This window comes from Sapajus apella, unplaced genomic scaffold (assembly GCF_009761245.1).
Source record: "Sapajus apella isolate SASKATOON/1434 unplaced genomic scaffold, GSC_monkey_1.0 scaffold455, whole genome shotgun sequence".
NCBI classification, from domain to species: domain Eukaryota; kingdom Metazoa; phylum Chordata; class Mammalia; order Primates; family Cebidae; genus Sapajus; species Sapajus apella.
The window spans coordinates 34,601-57,957 of NW_022437391.1; the positions used below are offsets into that span (position 1 = coordinate 34,601).

The 23,357-nt window shown below is 43.1% G+C and overlaps 1 protein-coding gene across 3 annotated transcripts; it reads right to left on the reverse strand.

Annotated features, from left to right (window-relative positions):
* Window positions 1-518: 518 nt before the first annotated feature.
* On the reverse strand, window positions 519-15,885 carry LOC116545953 (sperm-associated antigen 11-like). Of its 3 annotated transcripts, XM_032272352.1 has the most exons (4): window positions 15,584-15,885; window positions 14,849-15,001; window positions 3,568-3,645; window positions 519-868 (listed from the first exon to the last, which is right to left on the reverse strand). In XM_032272352.1, exons 1-4 carry the CDS (start codon window positions 15,789-15,791, stop codon window positions 834-836), a joined length of 474 nt encoding a protein of 157 aa, XP_032128243.1. In that variant the 5' UTR covers window positions 15,792-15,885; the 3' UTR covers window positions 519-833. The 3 variants fall into 3 exon arrangements, with proteins under 3 accessions (XP_032128243.1, XP_032128242.1, XP_032128244.1); XM_032272351.1 differs by lacking the exon at window positions 519-868 and having other exon boundaries at window positions 3,310-3,645; XM_032272353.1 differs by lacking the exons at window positions 519-868; window positions 14,849-15,001; window positions 15,584-15,885 and adding an exon at window positions 5,004-5,058 and having other exon boundaries at window positions 3,458-3,645.
* Between the last annotated feature and the right edge of the window lie 7,472 nt (window positions 15,886-23,357).

Below are 23,357 nucleotides of genomic sequence, written 5' to 3' on the forward strand. Positions count from 1 at the left end.
ATAAATATGCAAATGAACAATGGCAACAGAGTGACAAGACCCCATGATAGGATGCCCCAAAGTGTCTGAGGGGCAGAGATGTAGAGCAGCAGACCATGCCAGGCAGGAAAGCGGGCAGAAGGCCAGGAAGACTTCAGAGTGGAGTTGAAATTGGAGTCAATTTGAGCATGAGGAGGGAACAGCTCTGTCATTCCTGGTTACTGTGACATCTCAGGAAGCTGATTCCTTAGAGATACAGTGGAGATTATCATACTTATCTCAGAAGAAAGAGCTATGTGGAAAGTATGAAGATTTGCCAGGAAAAATATCCTGGGCCCCCATTGGACCAGACCTGGTCCTTCTGCCCCGGCCGGCTGGCTGGAGCCCCAGCCTACCACCAGGCACCCTCCTGCCTCTCCTGGAGTCAGCAAAGGGTTCACACACCTCCGAGTGCCAGGCAGAGAAGCAACTTGCAATGTCCTGGGTCTCCTAGCACCTCTTCCCAGCTTCCCCTGAACACAGGCTGAAGGTGTCTTAGCAAAGACAAGGCAGATGAATCCTCAGGTTGAAAACAGATCTGAACTGAGGGCAGGATGGGGTGGATGCAATCACTACTTTCTATTTATCGTCAAACTTAGGATCACATTCCATTCTCTTACATGGAGACCGGGGAAGGCGGTCCATGGAGTACAGCCGGGAGGCAGCCCAGGCTTCGAACCCCGGACTGTATGGCGAGGCCCTGGCTCTCCCGCTGTAGAGAGCTGCCTGCTGGGCCCTGAGGCCCATTTGCCTGGGCCACCCTGCGGTCACGACTCCAGAAGACAGGAGGCAGGAAGAGAAGGGCTCTACTCTCCTTATCCACAGCACTGTCCATGCTGCTGGCCTGTCCCTGTTCCCAAATAAGAGCAGATGCACCACAATGCCTCAGTAAATATCCCAGCAGTTTCAGTCTGAACTCATGTCCACACACCTGGCATGAATGGTACCCTGTGCAGGAAACAGAGGAATGAGGCACTATAGTCAGTGCCACTGACATTCAGGCCAGAAGTGTTGGTAGGCCGGGCCCCCTGGCTGTCCCCTGTGGTGACCCCAGCTGCTCCTTCCTGAGCCCAGTGCCCAGCTTCAGAACAGGTGGTCAAAAAAGCCCATCTGCAGCTTGCGTTAGAGCGGCAGTGCGCCCCCGCGTGGTAGGTGTTGATATTGCCGGGATGCCTGCTTGGCCCAGGCGTTCCAGGCTTTGTAAAAGAGCCTTTTGGGGATTCTGTCTTAGAACACCACCAGGACTTTTTAGGACTAAGCTCAGTCCTGTCACTTTACAGACGGTGACAGGGATGCTATGGAGATCTGCCCAATATCCCAGAGGGGCGGAACGAAAATGTAAGCTCCAGTTTTGGGGGCTTATTTGGTCTCTGAGCTAATCCAGTCAGGTTCATTCTCAGGCCTGACAGAGACACTTTACAATGAAGAAAAGAAAAAGAGAAGCAGCCAAAAAGTAAAAAAAAAAAAAAAAAAAAATTAAGGGAGCAGAGCAACTCCAGAGCCCACCACTGAGGACTCTATGAGCCTGGGCGGGCTCCCCTCCCCGCCCCTTCACTTCCTGGAAGCCTCAGCAAACACTCTCAGGCCTGTTTCGTGCTGGGCAATACCATAGGTACCAGTTTTTACCATGCCCGACAGGCGGACAAATGCTCCTTTGGAGAAATTTTACATGACAGGGAGATAACATTTTCCACAATACAGACCAGCTGAGGCCCGGGGTCCACCTTAAAAATACTAAATAATACGGCAGAGGGCCCATGCGAGCGCCCTTCTGGCCAGCCCTGGACTCTGCGAGGGCTCCCTAGGGGTTCTCACCTGCACCACCCTGGCAGGGAGGGATGGGGCTCCCAGCCCCACCCCTTGCCTGGTGGAGACCCCCTAGGTCCCTGGGTGAGGCTCTGTTTCCACACCCCCAGGCTGCTGTGCCCTGTTGGGGTCTGAGATGGAGCCCAACTCCTTCATTTCATTTCTAAGGAACAAGAGACCAAGAGAAGGGGCTGCCATCTAACGGCACCTGCCCAGAATTCCCATTCTCGTGGAACGAGGCTTCAGCCCCCCAGGGCCCCTTCATGTTGTTTTGTGTTTCTGGTGCACAGATCTACTGGTGTGGGGTGGTGCCACTCCCGGCTGAGAATGCATCTGCCTGATCTGAGGCATGGACGTTTGCTGTGTTTCACTCTGAGCCGAGGGTAACTGGGGCCAATGCCCTTCAGGAAGTCATTCCCTTCAGGGATGGAACGATGGCTCTCCCCTCTAAAGGCATGACTGAGGGCCCTGCAGAGATGCCTGTGCTGAAAAGAGGCTTATTCTGTGCACTCCTGGGGTCTGATTGTATTTAGAAAACAAAAAAGAACCAAGAGTGAGTTTAGAAGAGGCTGCGAAGGCCAAAGGCATTATGCCAAATATTTATTGCAACTTGAGCTGAGAATTGAGACTGCAGCCCCGTAGTGTACATTCTAGGGGGCTCGTGAAGTAGCTCAGCTCATTCAAGAGCACACTGGACCCAGGCAGCAACAGAAACGGAGACACACGGTATCTTCCTGGGTCATCTGAGTCGGGAAAAGCTTGGCATGTGGTCTCTACCCCTCAGCACATTTGTTTTTATTATTTCTTACGTTCCTTACCTGTAATTAGTATTCACTAGTCTTGGAATTAGTATTCAACAAATTCAAGCAGGAGCCAGAGAGAGGCAAAAGGTGGCTAAGCATCAAGGAATCTTCATGAACAGGGGTCCTGCCTTGCTTCAGTTGCTCAGAAATAGGTTTTTTAGAAGCAATATAAAAATACGTTTTTTAGAAGGTTTGACTGATAGGCATACCAAGAATGCGCTTTATGAGTGGCTAGCCTGGGGAAATGTGCTTAACCTTAGGATTTTCATTTCTCTTTCATTCCTGAAATGGACCTGCTTGCACCTTATTATACATACTATCAGACCGTTGTGTTAATCCATTGAAATACCCTAAGAGCAAATGCTTGAGAACAATACTGTCGCACTGAAACGTGACCTCTCGGTGTTATTGCTTGAGGAGGTATAAAGGTAAAAGGGGTTAGGTGCATTAGAATCTGGGCGTATAAGCAGAACCCTCATGCTGGGTGAGATAAGAAAGATGCCATCAGATGGAAAACAGCAGCAGATTGGTTGCATTTATGTCTCTCTGAAAATCAGTGTGGAGCTTGGTTTCTAGACTACTACCATCTCCAGGTACTTGAGAGATATTCCCTGGACTATGAAAGGCAAGTGGAATATCACAAAATTCTGAGACCCCTTTGAAAAAGCAGTACATGGAGAAGTAAGGAAGTTAAAAAAATTTTTTTATCAGCTCTTTACCTTTGGTGCTAAATTCATTCAACAAATATTTATTGAACACCTACTATAAGCCACACATTCCTTTAAGCCTTTGGGATACTTCAAGATCCCTGTCTTCCAGGAGCTTATATTTTAGATCCCAGATATGCCATCCTTCCCTGGTTTCTCTTTTTCTTCTTCCGCTGTATTTGATACGCAACACCTATTCCAGGGATCAGAGCAAATGTCACGCTTTTTCTCACCAGAATGGCAGAAAAAAAGTCTGCAGGTCCCTTGCTGCATAAGGCAGATGGTATTTCTAATTCCAGGTGGAACATCCGCTATGGATACAACAGAAGAGAGTTGATATTTAATTCACACAGTTCAGAGACTAGAAGATGACCCCAGCCCACAGCCAAGGGTTACTATATTCTGACGATGCTAAGCACTTTTGGGCAAGTCCCAATTTAAGTGAGCTTTGGCTTCTTAGCTTTAAAACAGGAACAAGAATTTATATCTGAAATCTGGCCAGGAGGATGATGGGGTGTGCTGTGTGCATGCTCACCTGGCCAGTGTAGGCCCTAAAAAGCCCATGCAGCTCTTAAATCAGGGTCCTCAAGCTTCCTGGAAAGAGATGTGTACTAGGAGGAAGCAAAGGGAGCTTCGGAAAACAGAAGTTGTCCAGAATGGGATGGGTTGTGGTCTCTAAGAAAATTAGAAATATTAACCAATTCTCAGCTTATGGCCCAATTTTACTTTTATGTACCACAATGAAAAGGAGAAAATAAAACTTGTGTCCTCACCAGTACCTGTGGGCTTTAAAGTCACAAGAGACCACCTAAATTTTTTTATAACAACAGGATATTGGGCAACAGATGGTTGAAAGAAAGATCTCACTTATGTCAGATCTGCAAATGCCACATAAAATGACTTTAACAGCAACAACAAAGCCACAGTGTTGGTCTTGCATGACGGTGAAAACACTCCTGCATCCAGCAACATGCAAGCTCCAAATGGGGTCTACTCTCTGATTCTGCATCATCTCAACCCTGCCTCAGCTTGAGGGGACAGCAAAGTGAAGAAGGGGGCTCCACCGTTAGACGAGACAGAACAGCCCCTGGCATGGAAGCTTGGAGACCTGATTATGGTCTTACTTCTTCCCATATCTCATCATGTCTCCTTAGAAAAGTCATTTAACTGGTTACACTTTGGCTTGCCCATCTGTAAAATGTGTTATATGTGCAAGCAGGGGGAATATTATAAGTGTGAAGACCTACTATGGCCATGACTATTCATTGCACAGTAGCAAGTTCATACTCTCTCTGGACATTGGTTTTCTTTTTGTGGAGCATGGGGCTGCTACAGACAATCTCTGATTCCCTTCCAGCTCTGGCATTCGTATGAGTATAACTTCCTTCTGAAAACGTTTCTGAGACTTCAGTGAGTACTTCCCATTTGTATCAGAGCAAATAAACTCTTTTTTCTTATGTCAAGACCCTTATAACATGTATTTAGCTTTTAAAAAACTTCAAAGGGGAGATCAAGATTGTCCAAGGCTGAGCCCCAACTTGGCCCACCTCCACCCACTAACAACACACAGACACAGCTACACACTGTCCACACAGGCACACACAAATGGAATTTATGCCATACCTTCCCCAGGGCTAACCTTCCCCAAGGCTAACCAGGAGACATTTACCTGAGTTTGTTTGAACCAAACAGAAGAGAACAGCAAATAGAAAGAGGACTTTCATGTCTTAAGGTCCCTTGAACCTCCCTGCCCTCCTGTGAAGGAGAGCAAATATGATGAATGATGGAATGAAATGGAGTGGAGAAGGCACAAAATGGGACATTTATAGGTTTTTGAGAACACTGATCAGCGTGAGCATATTTATCTGCTCTACTGAGTAAGGCTGTGGGCAGAAGGTACTGACTACCCTTCCCTTTCTGCCTAAAAATAGACTTGCTTCCTGGTATTCAGAGAAGCAGAGATCCACCAATAGTTCCACAGATGTAGATTGAAAAGGAAAGTGAAGCAGTGTTGATGTGGATGTGACTACTTAGTACCAAGTGCTGTGCTAGGTGATAGAGACATAGCTGTGTAAAGATAGGTTTTCTGACTGCAGAAAGCCGTGGTGTCCACCACAGTCGTGCAGGTAAATAGCTCATCTCCCAGCACCATCACTCCCACCTACCAACAGAAACATAGCCCCATGTGCATTAGGAGACACGAGCACGAACATTCAGTGTAGCATAGTTCCTTGCAGCCAAGAGAATGCAACCGAATAGTGAATTACCACAGCAATAAAACACAGTGTATTCCCACACAGCAACAAGAATAGAAAAGCAAGATGCGTACAACAACATGGGCGAACCTCACAAACACCATGCTGAAAGAAAAAAAAGAAACGGAGAAAACACACCACATTATTCCAAAAATTTGGCAAAATGAATGCATTTATGAAAAGTCAGGGTGCTGTCTACTTTGGGGGAAGAGGGCAGGCTCTCCTCTCATTTGATGGAGTTATACCCGGTTGGAGGTGACAGCCTAGTGGGGATGCAGAGAGCCCCCAGGGACTGGTACCGTAGGGCTGTGTCGTCCTGGGCTGGAGGGAGCTTTGTGGGCTCTGGATACTGCGTGGAGACCCACTTGAGAGTGGGAGACATCGGGCAAGGGGGTTGTGAAAGCAGAGGCTGCCAGGACACGATTCTGTTGCGTGGGTTTATATCATGTGTGGTATTAAAACGAACAGTCGATAAAGCTGCACATTTTGCCCTTATTTGATTTTAGTCCCAGGGTCATTTAGATTTATTTCTCTTAGAATTATCTTAAGCAAAAGTGGAAAGTGAAAAGGATGTTTCGTCTTCCTTCCTATCCCTCTGGGCTTTCATAGCAATTGCTATTAGCATCTTATTAATCCTTCCAGAGGTGTCCCGTGTATATGGAAGCAGAGATTAATCCATACCTCATTTTCATATAAACAATAGCAGACTCTAGATATTATTCTGAATTTGCTTATATTAATTGGTGTATCTTGCAGTGCTTCATTATTCTTCTAAGCAGCATCATTATATTTTCTGCAAGCTGTCTTCTGCCTTATTTAACCTGTCTACAACAACCATATCTGACCATGACTCTTCCCTAGAAATGGATTTCGGAAACAAAACATCAAACCGTGGCTTTGGGCTTTCTGCATGGGTAAACAGTGTGAGCATCTGAAGAGGCAAGGGCTAGGCGTTCATTCTGAACTTCCCACGTCTGGAGAGAGGACGCAGGACAGTGGGCGCTGGCAGAGACTCTGATTCACAGACCTTTCTGTTCCTGGTAAAAGCACCTTTGAAGTTAGGACTTTAGGGGAAAGTGGGCACTCCAAGCTGCTTTTGTCTCTCTGCCAAAAAGAAAAAAAAAAAAAGGTTATCTTAAATTTTAGCCATGAACTAAGTAATTGTAAGATAGGCACAAAGATTTGTGAGGGTCCCACTCAGCACATTAAAAAATCAACTAAAATGTGAAATTCTTTCTCTATGGTGCATTTGTTCTGAAGACATCTCTGAAATCTCTCATTTTAAAAAAGGGAAAGCAGTTTCATCTGACTCTTAGGAAAACTGGCTTCCCCACCAAGATAATACCTTAACTTCAAGGGTCCCAAGGAATAATGATAATTCTGAATGTATCCCGTGCATAGACAGAGTGTGGCTGTATGATACATACATGATAATTGATAAAAACAGTGTGTATATTCAAAAGTTTGAGTCATTTAAAAAAGCCACTAAGAAGACTTATAGATAAGACAAAAACATTTTGTACTTTATCTTTACTCTTTGCACGCTGCACCTTGTTTGGAAGGATCCAAGGTAAACGCGGATGGCATATTGCTTCCAGCAGCACAGTCACCAATGAAATCATTATGAAATGACAGTTTAGAAATTTTCTGTATAGTTGGGAAACAGACTATGTTGGAAAATAAACTCATTTGAGGGAGAAATATTAATAGTATCAGATTTTATCACACATCTTCTCTTCCAGACTGGAATCCATTTCCAAATCATGGACCCAGAAAGCAATCCCCAGGGAAGAATTTCATGGATAATTCTAAAGAATGAGACACATCATTTCAAGGAAATCAAAGTAGAAAATCAAGCATATTGGCTAATTTTGTTAACATTTGATCGTAGGTTCATAGGTTCATCTAATTGCAGAGTTAAAAGGAAATAGGCTTCAGTTTGTCTCAACACAAAAGATCATTATTCTGATATGCATCATACGAATGAAAAAGGAGACAGTAAGGAGAAGAGAGAAAAGATACATTTGGGTTTGCGAGCATTTGATAGTAGAAAAAACGTTTCTGTATTTAAAAAAAAAAAAAACCTTCATACAATTCAACAGCAAAAAGACAACACAATATAAAAATGGATAAACGACTTAAATAGATTTTTCCAAAGAAGAAATTCAAATGGCCAGCAAGCACATGAAAGATGACCAGTGTCATCAGTCATGAGAAAAATGCAAATGAAAACCACAATGAGATATCACTTCACATCTACCAGGATGCTCATAAAAAAATAAAACTTCAGAAAACAGCAAGTGTTGGTGAGGATGCGGAGAAGTTGTAACCTTCATAGGTTGCTGGTGGGCGTGTGCTGTGGTGCAGCTGCTGTGGAAAAGTCTGGCAGTTCCTGGGGAAGTTAAACGCAGAGTTACCAATACGGCCTGGCAATTTGACTCCTAGCTATATTCATATAGGCGGTGAACATAGGCGTTCGAACAACTCATACCTGAGTGTAGTGTTCGTAGCAGAATTAGTCACAACATCAACGGAAGCAATGCAAATGTGCATCAGTTGATGAAAGTCTAAGCAAATTGAGCCACATCCATACAATTCAATAGTCCATCACACACACACAAAAGAAGTACTGCCGTATTCTACAACATGGAGGAACCTTGAAAAACTCCAATTAAGTAAAATAAGCCAGGCACAGAATACCACATATTGTGTGATTTCATCTATATGAAATGTGCTCAGCTGGCAAATCCAGCTGCTGCTCACTGGTGTCTCCTTTCAGGATGATGAAAAAATCAGCTGGGGGTTTTTTCCACTTTTTTGTCCTCATGAACAATGCTAATGTTATTCTTCTTGCTCCAGAGATTTTATTTTACTTTTTGGTCTTTCAAGAAAGAGGCAGGGTTTGTGTTAATGAATTTAATCTCTCTTTATGAAGACATACTAACATTCCATTTTGTTTTTATTACTAAGGAAGATTCCCTGGGTGCAGTGAGGTCATTTCCCACGACCCAAAGTGGTAAGAATAAGCCAGGTGAAAGCAGGCCAAGCCTGCAGGGTTGTGGTGACCACGACACATAGGGACAGGAAGAAAAGATTGGATGTGGCCATTATTTAAGTCACATGAAGTGCAATGGGGGTAGAATTGACTAAGCCTGCCCACCTGTCCCTTGCCCCACAGACCTCAGGCATTGAGGAAGAGACAGGCTTCCCCATGACAGGGACAATCTGGGCAATGATGAGTCAGAAGGATCAAATCTCAGGAAAAGCTGCAGGGGTGCAGAGGAGGGAAGGACACTGAGGGCGGAAGGTGGGCGTGCAGAGCCGAACGCAAAGCAGTCAGGTGTGCGGCAGTGGGTTCTGAGACAGCATCCAGACAGCTCCTGTCTGAGGACCTCTTCCCACTGTGGTACAGCTGGTGGCCATAAAACCTCATCGGTGCTCAGGGGCCTGTACTAAAAAGCTGCTGTGAGAAGAACAAAGAATGCATGACTAATGTGATTGCTGGTTCAGAACTGACCTTGAGAACCCATTATATTTATTCAGTTGTCTCCAAGTAGGACTGCAAATTTCTTTCTAATGTCCATGATGTTTATTTTTATTTTAAGTTCTGGGACACATGTGCAGAACGTGCAGGTTTGTTACATAGGTATACATGTGCCATGGTGGTTTGCTGCACCCATTAACCCGCCATCTAAGTTTAAAGCCCTGCGTGCCTTAGGTACTTGTCCTCATGCTCTCCCTCCGCTTGCCTCCCACCCAGCACTGCAAATATTATAATACCAAAGAATGAGAGGAAAAAAATCACTTTTTACCTATTCCTTATGAATCCCAGGTAGGCTCCAAAATCTCCCTGGGTCACATGCTTTAATGTCATATCATCTTTTGATAAAAATTTTTATTTTTTTTTTCATTCACCACTATACAAACAAGGAGTCTTATCTTAATGGCCAGGAAACGCTTTCTTATGTGAAATATGTGAGTTTCTGTGTGGAACTTAAGTCTACAACACAATGTCTTTCTCTATGACTAAGTGATATCTTTGTGTGTGTGTGTGTATATGTGTGTGTGTGTGTGTATATATATATACACACATATATATGTATATATACATTATATGTACACATATATACATATATATACATTGCATATATATAATTACATGTATATACATTATATATACACATTACATGTATACATGTATATATACATTACATATATAGTATATAAACATTAATGTGCCATATATGTGTGTGTATATATATGTATACGTGTGTATACATATATATACACACACGTGGCACATTAATTTTGTTCTTACAAATGTACATTTAAAATTTAAGAGTAATGCAATAACTTGATGGTATTTTAAAGGTACAAATACCTAAAAATCACCAACAATTTTAACATTGGAAACTTTACAGTACTGTTTTTGAACATACTTTTCACAGTTAATTTTACATCAAATATGTGAACATTGGTATCATAATTTTTAGGACAGGTAAGTATTTTGAAAATATGAGGCATTTAAATGGTTTTTCACTGTGTTACATTTATTATAAGGAATTTGTAATATCTCTGAGTGGATGTATTACAGTTTGCTAATATAGTGGTCTATTTTGAACATTTTAGATTTTTTTAGGTTTCTCAAAATAGTTTTTATTTCCCAGTATAATTTCTGAGCAGAATAACTGAAACAAGGAGAACAAGTATTTTATGTCTTACACACATATTAAGATTGTTTTGCAAAGAGGTTATATAAATTACCAGTGCTTCTGGTTTTGTGTGCAAGTACTAGTTTCATGTGCCTTCATTATCCCTGGGCGTCAGCCCCACGTGCGTGCGCTTGTGTGCAAGTTGATTAAGGAACATCTTTGTTCGGAAAAAGAGTCTGGAAAGGCGGTACTCTGTAAAGGGCTCTGTGTACCTAGTATGTTTCTTATGCTGGGCCCTGGGATGCTGATTGTTACTCAGAGACTTACATTTAAGCTGGTGGCAAAGTAATTGCAGGTTTGACCATTATTTTCAATGGCAAAAACTGCAGTTACTTTTGTACCAACATAATACATAGCAATATTTGCATTTATTTGTTAACTTGAGCCTAAAATAATTACCACTTATAAAGATTTCATGGACAGGTTAGGCAAATACTATTTACTTATGAAAGATATCCATGAAACTTCTTTTAAGTAGAGATACTCTACAGAAAATTATAAGACAAACAGCAGATTCTACCCCCATGCATTCTTTGCCACCTCTCACTCACTTGCTTACCCTACCACAGAAACCCTCCACAGCTGGTCTGCATGAGAAAGTAGACGTTAGCAGTCAGCATGAAACTATTAGAAGTAAAGTCAGCACTTTAAAAAAGTAAAAGTGAACTTAACTGGAATAACTGCTGTTACAATGGAAAAATGCATTTTTTAGAAATATCAATATGTACTTATTTCTAATGAGATTTGAGAAACTATGGTCAGCAAAATGAGAATTAGGTCCCATGAGAAAGTCACACTTCAAGAAAGAAAAAGACTATTTGCAAATATAAGACTCTTTAAAAATAAGAGTCTGATAACTAAACTTGAAAATCCAAAAATAGTAAAAAAAATAGAAGGGCTCTACAGAAAGAAAAACGGATGATATAAAAATAAATATCGCAACGTAGAGAGTAAAAGGAAAAACATGAGAATTATAACTGAAAGACAAAGAGAGGCTATTTCAAGGATAACTGGGGTTTAAGCGGTAGGCATTCCAGAGAAAGGGAAGATAATTGATAGGAAAGAAAATATAAGGTTAGACATAGAAGGAACACAGATACATGGATAAGAATAAGGTAGCAACCCAATAAAACTATTACATTTAACAGAAGAGAAAAAAAATGTTCAATAAACCAATGAAAAAATGCTCAACTATGCAGTAATCAAGCGTGTGCCAGGTTGACATCTATAAGATGGTGGGGCTTCAGCCTTTCCTTTCTTCCACAGATATACCAAAGAAATATCAATACACAGATCGGTTCTTTCTGAGAGGCAGCCAAAGACTAGTTGAAAGACTCCTACACATCAAGCAACTGAGAAAATATTCGCTGATAACATGTGGGAAGAGCTGAAACATGCTCCCACCATAATCCCCATCCCAGGGATAGCACCTTATAATTGGTAAGAATTCCCAACTCCTGGCTTCTCCCTGAGCAGTGAAGGGTTCGGACTACACATAGTACCCTGGTCTTTATGATTCCCACCCAGGGGTTTGTTACCCAGCTCGGGGTTGGTAGAGCTGGGCATCTGCAGGTCTCCCTAAACCACAGAGACCAAAAAGATGGTTTGACACAGATTTGCAATCACTTTCGGCTGCTGTCTCCCGGGGCTCAGGTCAGAGCAGGCAGGCAAATAGCCACCTCCTGGTTTCTACCTACAAGGAGTTTTCCCATCTGCTGCCTGAGGGTTGACTTCCGGCAGGAGCCAAAAGGACATCTGGGAGCCAAAAGGACAGGGTGAGCAAGAGCTCACCCTGTGGGAGCCTGAACAGGACTGTAGTTAGGCACTGTGCCTGCTCCTCTCAGCTAGCTCCATCAACATGTCCAGGTCTCCACCTTCTCCCTAGAAGGAGAATACATCAAGCATGCTTTTAAATCTGACACCTGAGGGACTGGCTCCTACACCACTGATCTCTGGAAGTGAATACAAGGCAGGAGAAATGCAGAGGGAATTGGAAGTTGGATAAAGGGCAGAATGAATAAAAACAGAAACAGAAGCAAGGAGAAGGGGCGGGTGAGCAAGGAGCAGGGTAAGAGGCAGAAGTTAAGCAGCCAAAACAAAAAGATAAGAGTACAAGAACCCCATGGCCAGCAAGATCCAGATCAAACCAGTAAAGGGCAGCTCTTCAGGGATAGGCATGCACATTAAAGAGAAAAACTATCCTGAACATGACCCTGTGTGACAATCAGCTCATTAAAGCTCATGCATATGGACTGCATATCATGTATAGACTTAAAATTATGGGCTGGAGGCAACATGTAAGCCGGCAGAGGCTAAAGTAAGCAACACACCTATCAATCAAAAGCCAGACACCAGCTTAAGATTAGGCAGCCTTGGGAACAGTAGAAGGAAAAAAAAAAACAACATTAAAAGACCCAAAGTACACCAAAGTAATGCTGATCTCATTTCGCAGAAGTCAGCCCACTCTCCCCTCTCCGGAGTGTAATGCTGTGTTTCACACACTTCTGCTGCTTGCTTTGCTAGTTGAGTGTCACATCAACTAGCAAAGCAAGCAGCAGAAGTGTGTGACACCCCTTTTGTTGAGGACACCAAAAGCCTGGAACTGCATAGCACCATCGGGTCACAGATGGGGCTCTGCATTTTGTGAGTCTTCTAAGGCCACTGAGAACAAATAGGTAGTTTTAAAGGGGCACGAGAGCACTTCCAGTGGGTATTCCTTCAGGTTTAGCCCACAGAGAACAGGCAGCAACTCCCAGCTCCCAGTCTCTTCCCAGAAGGCATTTGCCTGCACACTCTCTCAGCCGGGGCTGGAGAACAGGGCTTTTAACCAATCTTCATGTAGGAGCTGATGGAGCTGATGGAGAATGGGTTTGACCACACACCTAACATCCTGACTACGTTTCACAGTACTCAGAATATTCCATTTCACAGTACCTAGAATAGAAGTAGGTACTCAAAAAACACTTTTTAAATAAAAGAACGAATTATTTGAATTCCTTCCAATGAAAGTTTATTATATCCACATTTACTAGCACAAATTGTGTGATTTTGAAGATTCTGTTCATCTCAAGCTAAGTCATCTTCTGTAAGATCACGGGTAGCATTTTTGACATTTATTTTGCTGCAATAAAACATTTGAACTGTAGCACAAGTGGCAATACCTCCGCTCCCTGCTGCTCAGACACTTCTGCAAAAAACCTGCACCTGACCGGACATCATGGCCCAGAAGAACAGGTAAGTGGCAGAGCTTTGCTTCTATGTCAGCGACATCAGTTCTGATGTAAACAGCAGGCGTCTTTCTTTTTAGAGCAGTAGCCTACTTGTGTTTCCATATAATTACAGTATTCTTGACAGAAGCCTTCACTTCTCTTGCAGTCAACAACTTTTAAATCTGATGGAGGTTCTGCATTAAAAAAAAAAAAAATCCAACATTAGCTTCTTAAGACCATCTCCAGAATCAAACAGTGGTCGTTTTAGCCCTAAGACATACGGTGGGAGTGGCATGGGTATGAAACAGCTTTCCATAGTTAATAGCTTCGAGTTCTAAACTGAAACATCAACTCCAGATATATAGCTCTGCCCTGCTAAATCTCCTCTAACCAAAGGAAGTAATAATCCTTTCTCATGGGAATGCTGTTATCCACCTATTGCACCTGTTTATATCTGTAGTGCAAAAAGTGAGTTTCCTTTTTCCCTTTCCTTGGAAGGAGATCCAAATGAATGAGTCCTTTGGAACTGAGGGCCAATTAGAAGGGGATGGGAGGTTGGCTAGGATGCTGCAGGAGTCAAATTCGGCAGGACTTCATTTGCTGGATGTCACAGCAGTTTTCTAGCAGCCTCCTGTCTGTCTTGTTCTTGCCCACTGAGCTGCTAGCCTAGTTCTCCCTGTCTTAGGTTCAGCAATGAGCTTGGGATTAAAGAAGCATCTTGGAAAGTGCAGGCTCCTCCAGGCCCTTTTGGATTTGAAGCTGGTCCTGCCCAGGGGCTTGGGGGCTGACCAGAAGGCTAGCCCTTCTAGAAGAGTCCAGAAGAGTGGCTGTGGGCTCAACTGTCCCTTGCCATTCCCTGCTGCCTCCTCGCCTGGGTAGACTGACAGGACAGTGTGTTCTCTGCCCCCAGTGTTGGGAAGCATTTCCCGGACCTCGTTTGATGCCTGGCACTTAGCAGGCAAGTTCCTGTGGGGGGAACAACCTCCAAAGGTAAAGGCATAGAGCTGCTACCTGGCAGGAGGGGACGTTTCCACCAGTGTCTCCTCTGGCTCCTGTGCTTGGAGGAAGTCAGCAATTACAGACGTGGCCTCAGATAATCATCCTTTGGTCCCTCAGTACTCCCAGGTTCCACGAAGCCCTCAGTGATGCAGCCCCAGGGGAAGCTGTGAGACCCCGTGGCCTCCCTGCCAGGCAGGGCAGCCCAGTGCACCCACACCATGTCTTCCCCAACCCGTGACTGCTCACCCACCCAGACCGGCACAGACACCCTCCCATCTATTCGTTCCCTCTGCATCTCCCAGTGGATGTACTTGTTACACATGTTGGACCCTGACTCACCTTGGTAAGGTGGGGTGCGCGGTGGTAAGAGTTCGCGTTTCATTGGGTGGTGTGACAGCTGAGACCCATTTCTGCCTTGCCCAGGGGCTCCTTCCCCGAGTTCTCTGGGAGCTGCCGTGGCTAAGTGGTCAGCATATCTGGCTTGGGACGATCCTGTGCAAGTAGAAACACACAGCAGAGGATGCTCCGAAGCCGCCTCCTGGAGACCCGTCAGCATGAGGTGCCTACACTCTACCAGGTGAGTGAGTGTGGGTGACTGGGTGGGGGAGCTGGGAGGGGTGCTGGTGTCCTGTGTGTATGTGTACATTTGTGCACATGTGTATGCACCTGTGCGTAGAGAGAGAAAGGGAAGGGTGAATGACGTGTGAGAAATGTGTGCCATGAACAGTGAGATAGAGCACCTCAAAGCAAAAGCAGCCAGAGAATTTCTTTCAAGTGTCACTAATGCAGTTGTTGAGATTCCCTAAAACATAATCCTTCTCTGTAAGGGAAAGGGAAATGTTAAAAGAATAAGAAAATGCAGTGGGGGCAGGACCCTCTCCCCTGGGAAGCAAGTGCCATCACTCGATTCAGAGTGCCACTTACGAACCCAGCTTAGAGACTCGTACCCAAAGCTCCACCAGGAACACCTGCTCCCAGGACCTTGTCTCTCCCACCCAGCCTGGATTCCCATACCCCAGATGACCATTGCAGTGAGATTCTGGCACCCAGGTCCGGGTCACCTTTCCATTTTACCTGGAAACAGCAGGGCAACAAGGAGAAGGCTGGCAAAGGACAGGAGCAACCGTTGCCTCATGTCTGCCAACTGTACTGCAAGCCAGAAAGCACCCAGGGTGGGTGGGCAGGCAGCAGGGCTCCTTTTACGGAGTGGGGCTGGGTGTGTGGGCCCGGAGCGTGGGAAGAGCTGTGTTCCAGAATGACTTCCCATTCTCAGAGGACACATGTGGATGCGCTACTATCCCGCTGCTGGTGGAACAAACACTTGAGCCACGTATTTCAGGAAGCAGATAATATGCCTGAATGCCTTGGTTGGGTTTGGTGAATAAGGAAGATCAGAGAGTAACAGAAAGATGAAAGGCAGTGAGGGGCAGAACAGACATGAATTATCATAAAGTTACCAATGCCATCAAATGCTTCTTAAAAGTCCCCTGATGTTCATGAGAACAGTGACAAAAATAAACTGCCATGTTGATTCTATCCTGCCTGCTGAATGTGTTTATTGTTTTAGTGTTAACAAATTATGCATAAAACGTACAACACAACAGGTGCGACGTGGTTTTGCAAACTATCACTTCCTGAAGTTATGTACAGAGTTCCAAGGCTGCTCAAAACGTTACTTCCTTTTTCTTCTCCCTGAATCTCTCTCCCTGTTTCTTGGTCCCCTCCTCTTCTCCTCCTCTTTGGACTCCCTGGCTTTCTATTTTAATTTATTTGTGTTGTCTTTATTTTTCTCTCTCCTTTTTATTTTCTTTTCCCCAAGACACCTCCTGTTGATGTCACTGAGTCCAATTCAGTTCTTATAAAAAATTAAAAATAATCTGTGGTTGAGTCTGGGTTTTCTCCTGTAGTGATGTGCAAGCAGAAGGCTTGTCTTCCCTTCTCCTTCATCTATTTAAAAATGTTAACCAAGTGTGTGTTTCTTATTTGGCTGCCTTAGCTCAGGCATGCATGGAACCCAGGCAGGCTGCTCTGGACTTAACTACAGTGATGAAGGCTTTGATTGAAGAGTTTTGTAATCACAGAACATCCAATATAACATCAGCGACCTCTGGAAAAGATAGTGCTTATCTCATATGTCTCATTTGCAGGTACATTTGGAACCAGACAGAGAAAACATCTTAGATCAATTGTGTAAGTGAAAACAGTTATATTCAGTCAGGTGCAGTGGCTCATGCCTATAATCTCAGCACTTTGGGAGATCACCTGAGGTCAGGAGTTCTAGACCAGCCTGACCAATGAAACCCCGTTCCTACTAAAAATACAAATTTAGCCGAGTGTGGTGGCACGTGCCTATAATCCCAGCTACTCAGGAGGCTGAGGCAGGAGAATTGCTTGAACCCATGAGATGGAGGTGTAGGTGAGCCGAGATCGTGCCACTGCACTCCAGCCTGGGCAAAAACAGTAAAGCTCCATCTCAAAAAAAAAAAAAAAAAAAAAAAGAGCAAGAGAAAAAGAAAATCCTTATTCTCTACCTGGAGAAAGCTGGGAGCAGATAAAGAGGCAGCAGTGACGCTAGAGACCTGGGCATCTGGGGAAGCAACAAGGAAGGACAGAGGTTTGCAGCTGTGGACAGGTGAGCACAGCACGGTCCCAGCAGCGCAGCGTGGCGGCCACTATCTTACAGGTCTCAGAGCGCTAGGTGCTGGTCAGGGAGAGCAGGAGCATCGTTCACATCCTTTCACTTTCAGGAATTAGGAAATCTTCCAATTCCGGGAGCACAGGGGGACACCGTGGAGGTAAGTGGCAACTGGCCCGTGATAAGTTTCTTTAATCATTTATTGCACCAAAGTTTGACAATTGGATGTTGGAAGAACATAGATTGTCAAGAAAACACGTAGACAGCTGCTGCTATCTCAACCCTAAATGAAAATTTATTTGCTCACCTACATACTCTATATATTTTTTGCATTCTAGTTCAATAGCGATTTCTTACAGTTGTATTTGTAATTGTTTAAACTTGGAATGGGGATATTTTATAAAGTGACAGAAATTTTGGAGTATATTGGTAACTTATTTCTACATATTTTTACCTTCTCTACAAAAGGAAAGAAAAACCTATTCCACTATTCACATATTAATAGTAATGAATCATTAATCAAAATCATGACTGATAATATAACAGCATTTGAGTATTTTCTACCCAGGTAATGGAATCTTTTTCTAAGTCATTAAAATTATTTGATCTAATTTAAATGAAGAAACTGAGCCGAAAATAGTTATATCTCACGTCCTTTGTCTAGATCTTAAGATAAAATAAGCCCACTCTCCCACACTCCTGAAAAGAACAACCTTAAAAAAGTGCATCCGGAGAAAACATAGTTCTGCCTTTTGGTAGACAAAAGCTGGTGAAGTTATAACAGGTGATTAATGTTACATCTGCCCCAACTCGACAGTGTTCTCAGCTCCTGTCCTCTTCTCCCAGCTTTCTGTGTCCTAAACAAAATATATTTGAACAATTCTCTTGCTAAAAACCACATCCATCCTGAAGGGTGAAGGATGGCGGAACCCATTACAGAATATTCTGATAATTGTTTCAAGACTTTTTCTTTGGTCCATGCAACTAATAAATAGTATTCTTTGTTTGTTTGTTTTTAAGCTGCTTAGTATGTGGTATCTCGACTCATTTGTACTAAGTAGGTGGGCTAAAGTAAAATGATCAAGATTTTATTGTCAAAGAAGATGTTATATAAATACATATTCCTGAAGGATCTTATTGGAAAATGCACACACATGCAGGGAATAACATTTTCCACACTGGCACATCTTCCTTCTTGCCTCCCAAGTAGCATTCTGTTAAATCCTGGAAAATATGAATGCAAGAAGAAAAACCATATTGTAGGCCAGTTTGGAATCAGAAGTTTTCTGCAGAATCAAATTTAGACTCTTCTTTTGCATTATTAAATGACCCAGTGAAACTTTCCCTGGAGGGGACTCACAGACGAGTGAAGCAAAGATTCCTATGTAGATTTTCTTATTCTTAAATTTGAGATTTTAACATGCTAACAAATCTTTAAGAACAACTAGCACATCATTTACAGAGGCACAGCTTACCCTCTAGGGGAAAAAACTGATACATGGAAAAGTAGACAGAAAGATTAGAATCTTCTTTGGAAAAAGAAGGAAGAATTATAGAGAAAACTGCTTTTGGAAAGCAGTTTTCTCTATAATTGGATCATGGTAAAAGAATCAGCTTTGAGAATTGGGCAAAAATATTATTTGGTATTTTGTTTCTTTTTCATGCACAGAATCACAGTATGAATTGTGTTTTCAAAGGTCAATTTGATGTGTAGCAATTTCAGCCATCCCAAGAGCACTCTTAAGGCTGCATGTAAAAGAACACAGGAAATCCTTATGTGAGTTCTAAGGCATAAACACCATTTTTTGGAAATAAAAACATGGCATTGTTATCATCTGAAATATAACTGTTGAGGTTGCCAATTCTTTTTTTGAGACAGAGTCTCACTCTGTCACCCAGGCTGGAGTGCAGTGGTTCCGTCTTGGCTCACTGCAACCTCTGCCTCCTGGGTTCAAGTGACTCTCCTGCCTCAGCCTCCCAGGTAGGTGGGATTACAGGCACCCACCACCACGCCCAGCTAATTTTTGTATTTTTAGTAGAGATCAGGGTTTCACCCTGTTGGCCAGGCTGCTCTTGAACTCCTAACCTCAAGTCATCTGCCTGCCTCAGCCTCCCAAAGTGCTGGGATTACAGGCATGAGCCATTGCACCCAGCTGAGGTTGCCAATTCTGATGAAACAATCACAACATTTTAGAACTGAAAACTGTATTAGAGATCTAACCAATATTTTAAGAAGAGTAAATGGAAGATGAGTGAAAAAGTGACGTATCTATATGTGTGAATTAAAGACTAAAGATCTGAACCAGGCTGTGCTCTGCACACACTAAGATAGTTAGCTGAATGGAGTCCAAGTAAATAAATAAAGGGGTGTTCACCGTTGAAGGGAAAGGCAGCAAATTTGTTTGGGAAAGGGCAGGAATTCATGGTGGTCATAGACATAAGAAATACAGTTTTTCACAGGAATGGTGATGCTTTTATTCTTTTCTCCCTGTTGCTTTTATTTTTGTATGTGTATATTTTCTCATAACTGGAAAGCTTTTCAGCCCCTTCCTAGTCCTCAGAGGCGGACCGTTTTTTTCTCTCTGATTCAGCCGCAAAGGCAGCTCTACCACTCACCATGTATCTGCTTCTGACTTTGTCATGTTGGGAAGCCTCGGGACCCCACCTGCTTTTACCCACAGGGCCCTCTGTGCCTATGAAAATGAGGCCCCTGGAGTTATTGTGGGTGAGTCAACATATCACAACCTAAAATTCAGGAATAAGAAAATCTACATAGGAATCTCTGCTTCAATCATCTGTGAGACTCCTCAAGGCTAATTTTCTTTGGGTCATGTGGTTATGTAAGAGAAGAGTTCAAGGTTGATTATATAGCAACTTCTGAGCACAGACCTGGCTACAATATGTTTCCTCTTTTCACAGACATATTTTCCAGGCTTTAATAGGATGTCCCTTGAGAGCCAAGAAATAGAATGTGCCAGTGTTGAAAATCTTAACTCCTGCACATTGAAAATTTCAGGTTCTGCACTTTTGGATATTTCAGTAAGGACCTGCGTGATGGATCTTTTCACCCAGAGATTTTCTCTGTCAATCTCTTTCTCTCTAAACTTCGAATAATAAAAAATGCACACATTATAAAGTGAAAAATATTCAAACAATCCTTTTTTCTGTTGATTTTCATTAGGCACATTTCAAAGAGTTACTCATGGTTCATTGTGAACAACAGACTTCAGATCATCCTTTGGAGATAGAAGATAAGTAGCAATGTTATTCTGATTGTGGTATATCACGTACAAATTATTAAATATTCCCTGCCAATTCTGGAAACAATAAAATAGAAAAATATATCTTTGTTCCTTTACCATTAAGACCTGAAATTAAAGAAGGGTGACTTTGTGATTTCTTTAAGTACTGAGAATAGCAGTTCATTAATATGACTATGTGAATTACACCTGGGGGTGGGGGATGCTGTTTCAGAATCCAGCCTCTTTAGAAAGCAGAATACAACACCAGGACAGCAAGCCAAGCCCGGGGCTCTTCAGAGAAGACCACGAAACAAGGCCATTCAATGTTAGCTGACAATGAGACAGCTTTGCTTTCTGCTTGTTATCATCTCTCTGGCCATTACTGCTGGTGGCATTGATTAAAGTCCGCAGAAGTTCCTTGCTTTGCTCTACATTTATATGGGGAAGTACAGGATGGCCTTTCTTGGCAAGTCGTCAAATTTTAAAAGGAGACAAAAATTAGCACAGGGTCAACAGTTGAGTCTGTGTTTAGTGTTGTTTAGCAGAATGCCCATACAGCAGGAGGGGAAATCAAGGCACACGTCAGATAAGTCACCTTCCCAAGGTCACCTGCTAGGCAGCAGGACTGGGATTCAAGGCTTTGTGTATTTGTATAGCCATGCTCACTGCCTCTGAATTGCACTTGAGATGCGGGGTCTAGGCCTGGTCTTGCCTGATATCCTGACCAATGTTAGGAAAACCACTAGTCCCTCTGAACCTTAGTAACAATGCCTAAAAGGTGAGGATAATGAGACTTAAAATGCCTAGATTCAAGAGTTTATGGTGAGGATCACAGGAGATTATGTATTAAAAGTCGTTTATAAAATATAAAATATGAGAATAACAAGGGTCTAAATAATGAAATATGAGAATATAAGAATGAAAAGCGCCTAAAATAGTATAAGAATAAATGTCACATTGTCCTATAGCGTGTTCTGTGTCTTGCATTTGGAGTATGCAAATGCATGTGGCATCCTTGGGGGTGGTTTAATAGTTTTCTCTTTTCCTGTGATTGCAGTGATGAGATCTAGGGGCTTGGCCAGATATGCACTCAACACAATATTTTATAGATGGAATAGCAAATACACATCACCATCTACGTAAGACGCCTTGGAGGAAAACAACCTAAGGCAGTGTGTGGACCTTCCAGGGTCCAGATTCTAATAAAGCAACTCTTTAAAAGGCACTTATAAAATTCTCAGGGTCATTTGAACACAGATTGGCTGTTAAATTGTATTAAAGAACAAGGGCTGATTTTTTTCCAGGGCCTAATAGTATTGCGGTTCTGTTTTACAAAATGAGTTGTTTTCCTCCTGATTGAAGTATTTTCAAATGGGCATCTTTGAAATAATTTATTTTTTATTTGAGATAATCTGGGAGAGGGTCTCACCAAGGGATGAAACAAGACTAACCCCATATAGGGGCCGGGTGATGGCTACGCGAAGGGCCATTATGCTGTTTTGGCAGAAAGGGCACAATCCAGCCTCCGTTTTACCCTGAAAAGGTCAGTATGATGCCGCTTACCAGGACTAGAAGCTCATATGTGGCATTATGTCCTTCTATTAGGAGGCACAGGTAGCAGGTTTCTTTCTGGCTTATTTTAATCACTGTTGACATTCCTTAGCTAGATCCCTGTTTCCCTGCGTGTTTGCAAAATGGCGACACTCCTCATTCATTAGCTGCACTACTTTTAAGGAGAGAAGCTTTTGACTACCTTAAAATCTGGTTTGGAAAGGCAGGCAGGTCGAATGTTTCTATCACTACCCTTCACCAGCTTTCAGGATGAAGAAGCCACAGCTCGGCGCAGGGCTGCTCTCTGCTGTCCTCTGCTGGATGGGCGTCTCCACAGACACCCACTTGATCAACCCCTTAAGTTCCAGTGGGTTCCCAAGCTTGTCATCACACATCACCTCTTTTGTTTTTCTCCACAGAGGTCGATGTTTTGAAATATAGTGTATTCCAAACAAGGCACACTGAACATTGATTTGAGTTCCATTTTAATTTAAAATAGACATATGTAACTGTTGAGCAAAACTTTTGATCAGAAAAGAAAACCAGTATTAGGATAAAAATGATGTTTTTCTTAGGTTTACAGCTGATTAGGTAGATATATTTTTTTGTTCAACTTGTAAGGCATTGAAACTCATGCTTCATCTGCATTGCTGTCCTCCATTGTCACAACCAGAGGCGGCCTTCCAGCCTGTATTCTTCTTCGATCTCCTGGCTTGGCTTTGCATTGAGGGGAAGCTCAGCAAACCTCGTTTGATAAGGATCCGTGATTGCACTGGGGATGGCCTTGCTGCAAAGCCTGAGGAAGGAAAGTCACCGAGGTCCTGCTTCCAGGGACTCTAGGGACCAGCACGACTGCGTTTCAGTGTTTGGTAAAATTCAGTAAGCTCTCGTCCCATTTCTTCAAACAGCATACATAGGTGTTGGGGCATCTTCCAATTTTGTATTCTTGGTTTTGACACTTCTTCCGGCAGCGAGCAGTCCCATAACCACATATTCTGTCTAGTTCAAATTCACTTCTCACTAGATAACAGGATACGGCGCTGTGATTAATTGTGCACTGGCACCAAAAGGCAAGGTTTTGGCAGAAGGTGTTTTCAGAGGGAGACAGAATGCTAGTGCATGGAGGTGGTGCTTTTCCTGCACCCCCATCCTCCACTTCCCTAGATGATTGACTTGACCCTCTGATTCCCAACCAGCATGGATTTTATTTGAAAATATACATCAGTCCATGTCACACCTGTTTTCAAATTCCCTGCAATAGTTTACTATAGCTTTTTGATGAAATCTAACCAAGCCCCTTACTGGGTCTCCAAAGCAATCTTGATCTGATCTTGTGCCACCTTTTTCAAACTCATGCTGTTCCACTGTGGCCTTCACTCTGTTCCACCGTGGCCCTCACTCTGTTCCACCGTGGCCCTCA

Bases quoted from the DNA above. Each gene is read 5' to 3' on its own strand.
- LOC116545953 (XM_032272351.1), bottom strand. From the start codon at position 15,791: ATGTGTCCTCTGAGAATGGGAAGTCATTCTGGAACACAGCTCTTCCCA. The intron at 15,002-15,583 runs GTAAAATGGAAA...CTACTTGCACAG, and splicing joins TGTTGCCCTGCTGTTTCCAG to GATCGTCCCAAGCCAGATAT. The intron at 3,646-14,848 runs GTGAGTCAGGGT...TTGTATCCATAG, and splicing joins GCGCACCCCACCTTACCAAG to CGGATGTTCCACCTGGAATT.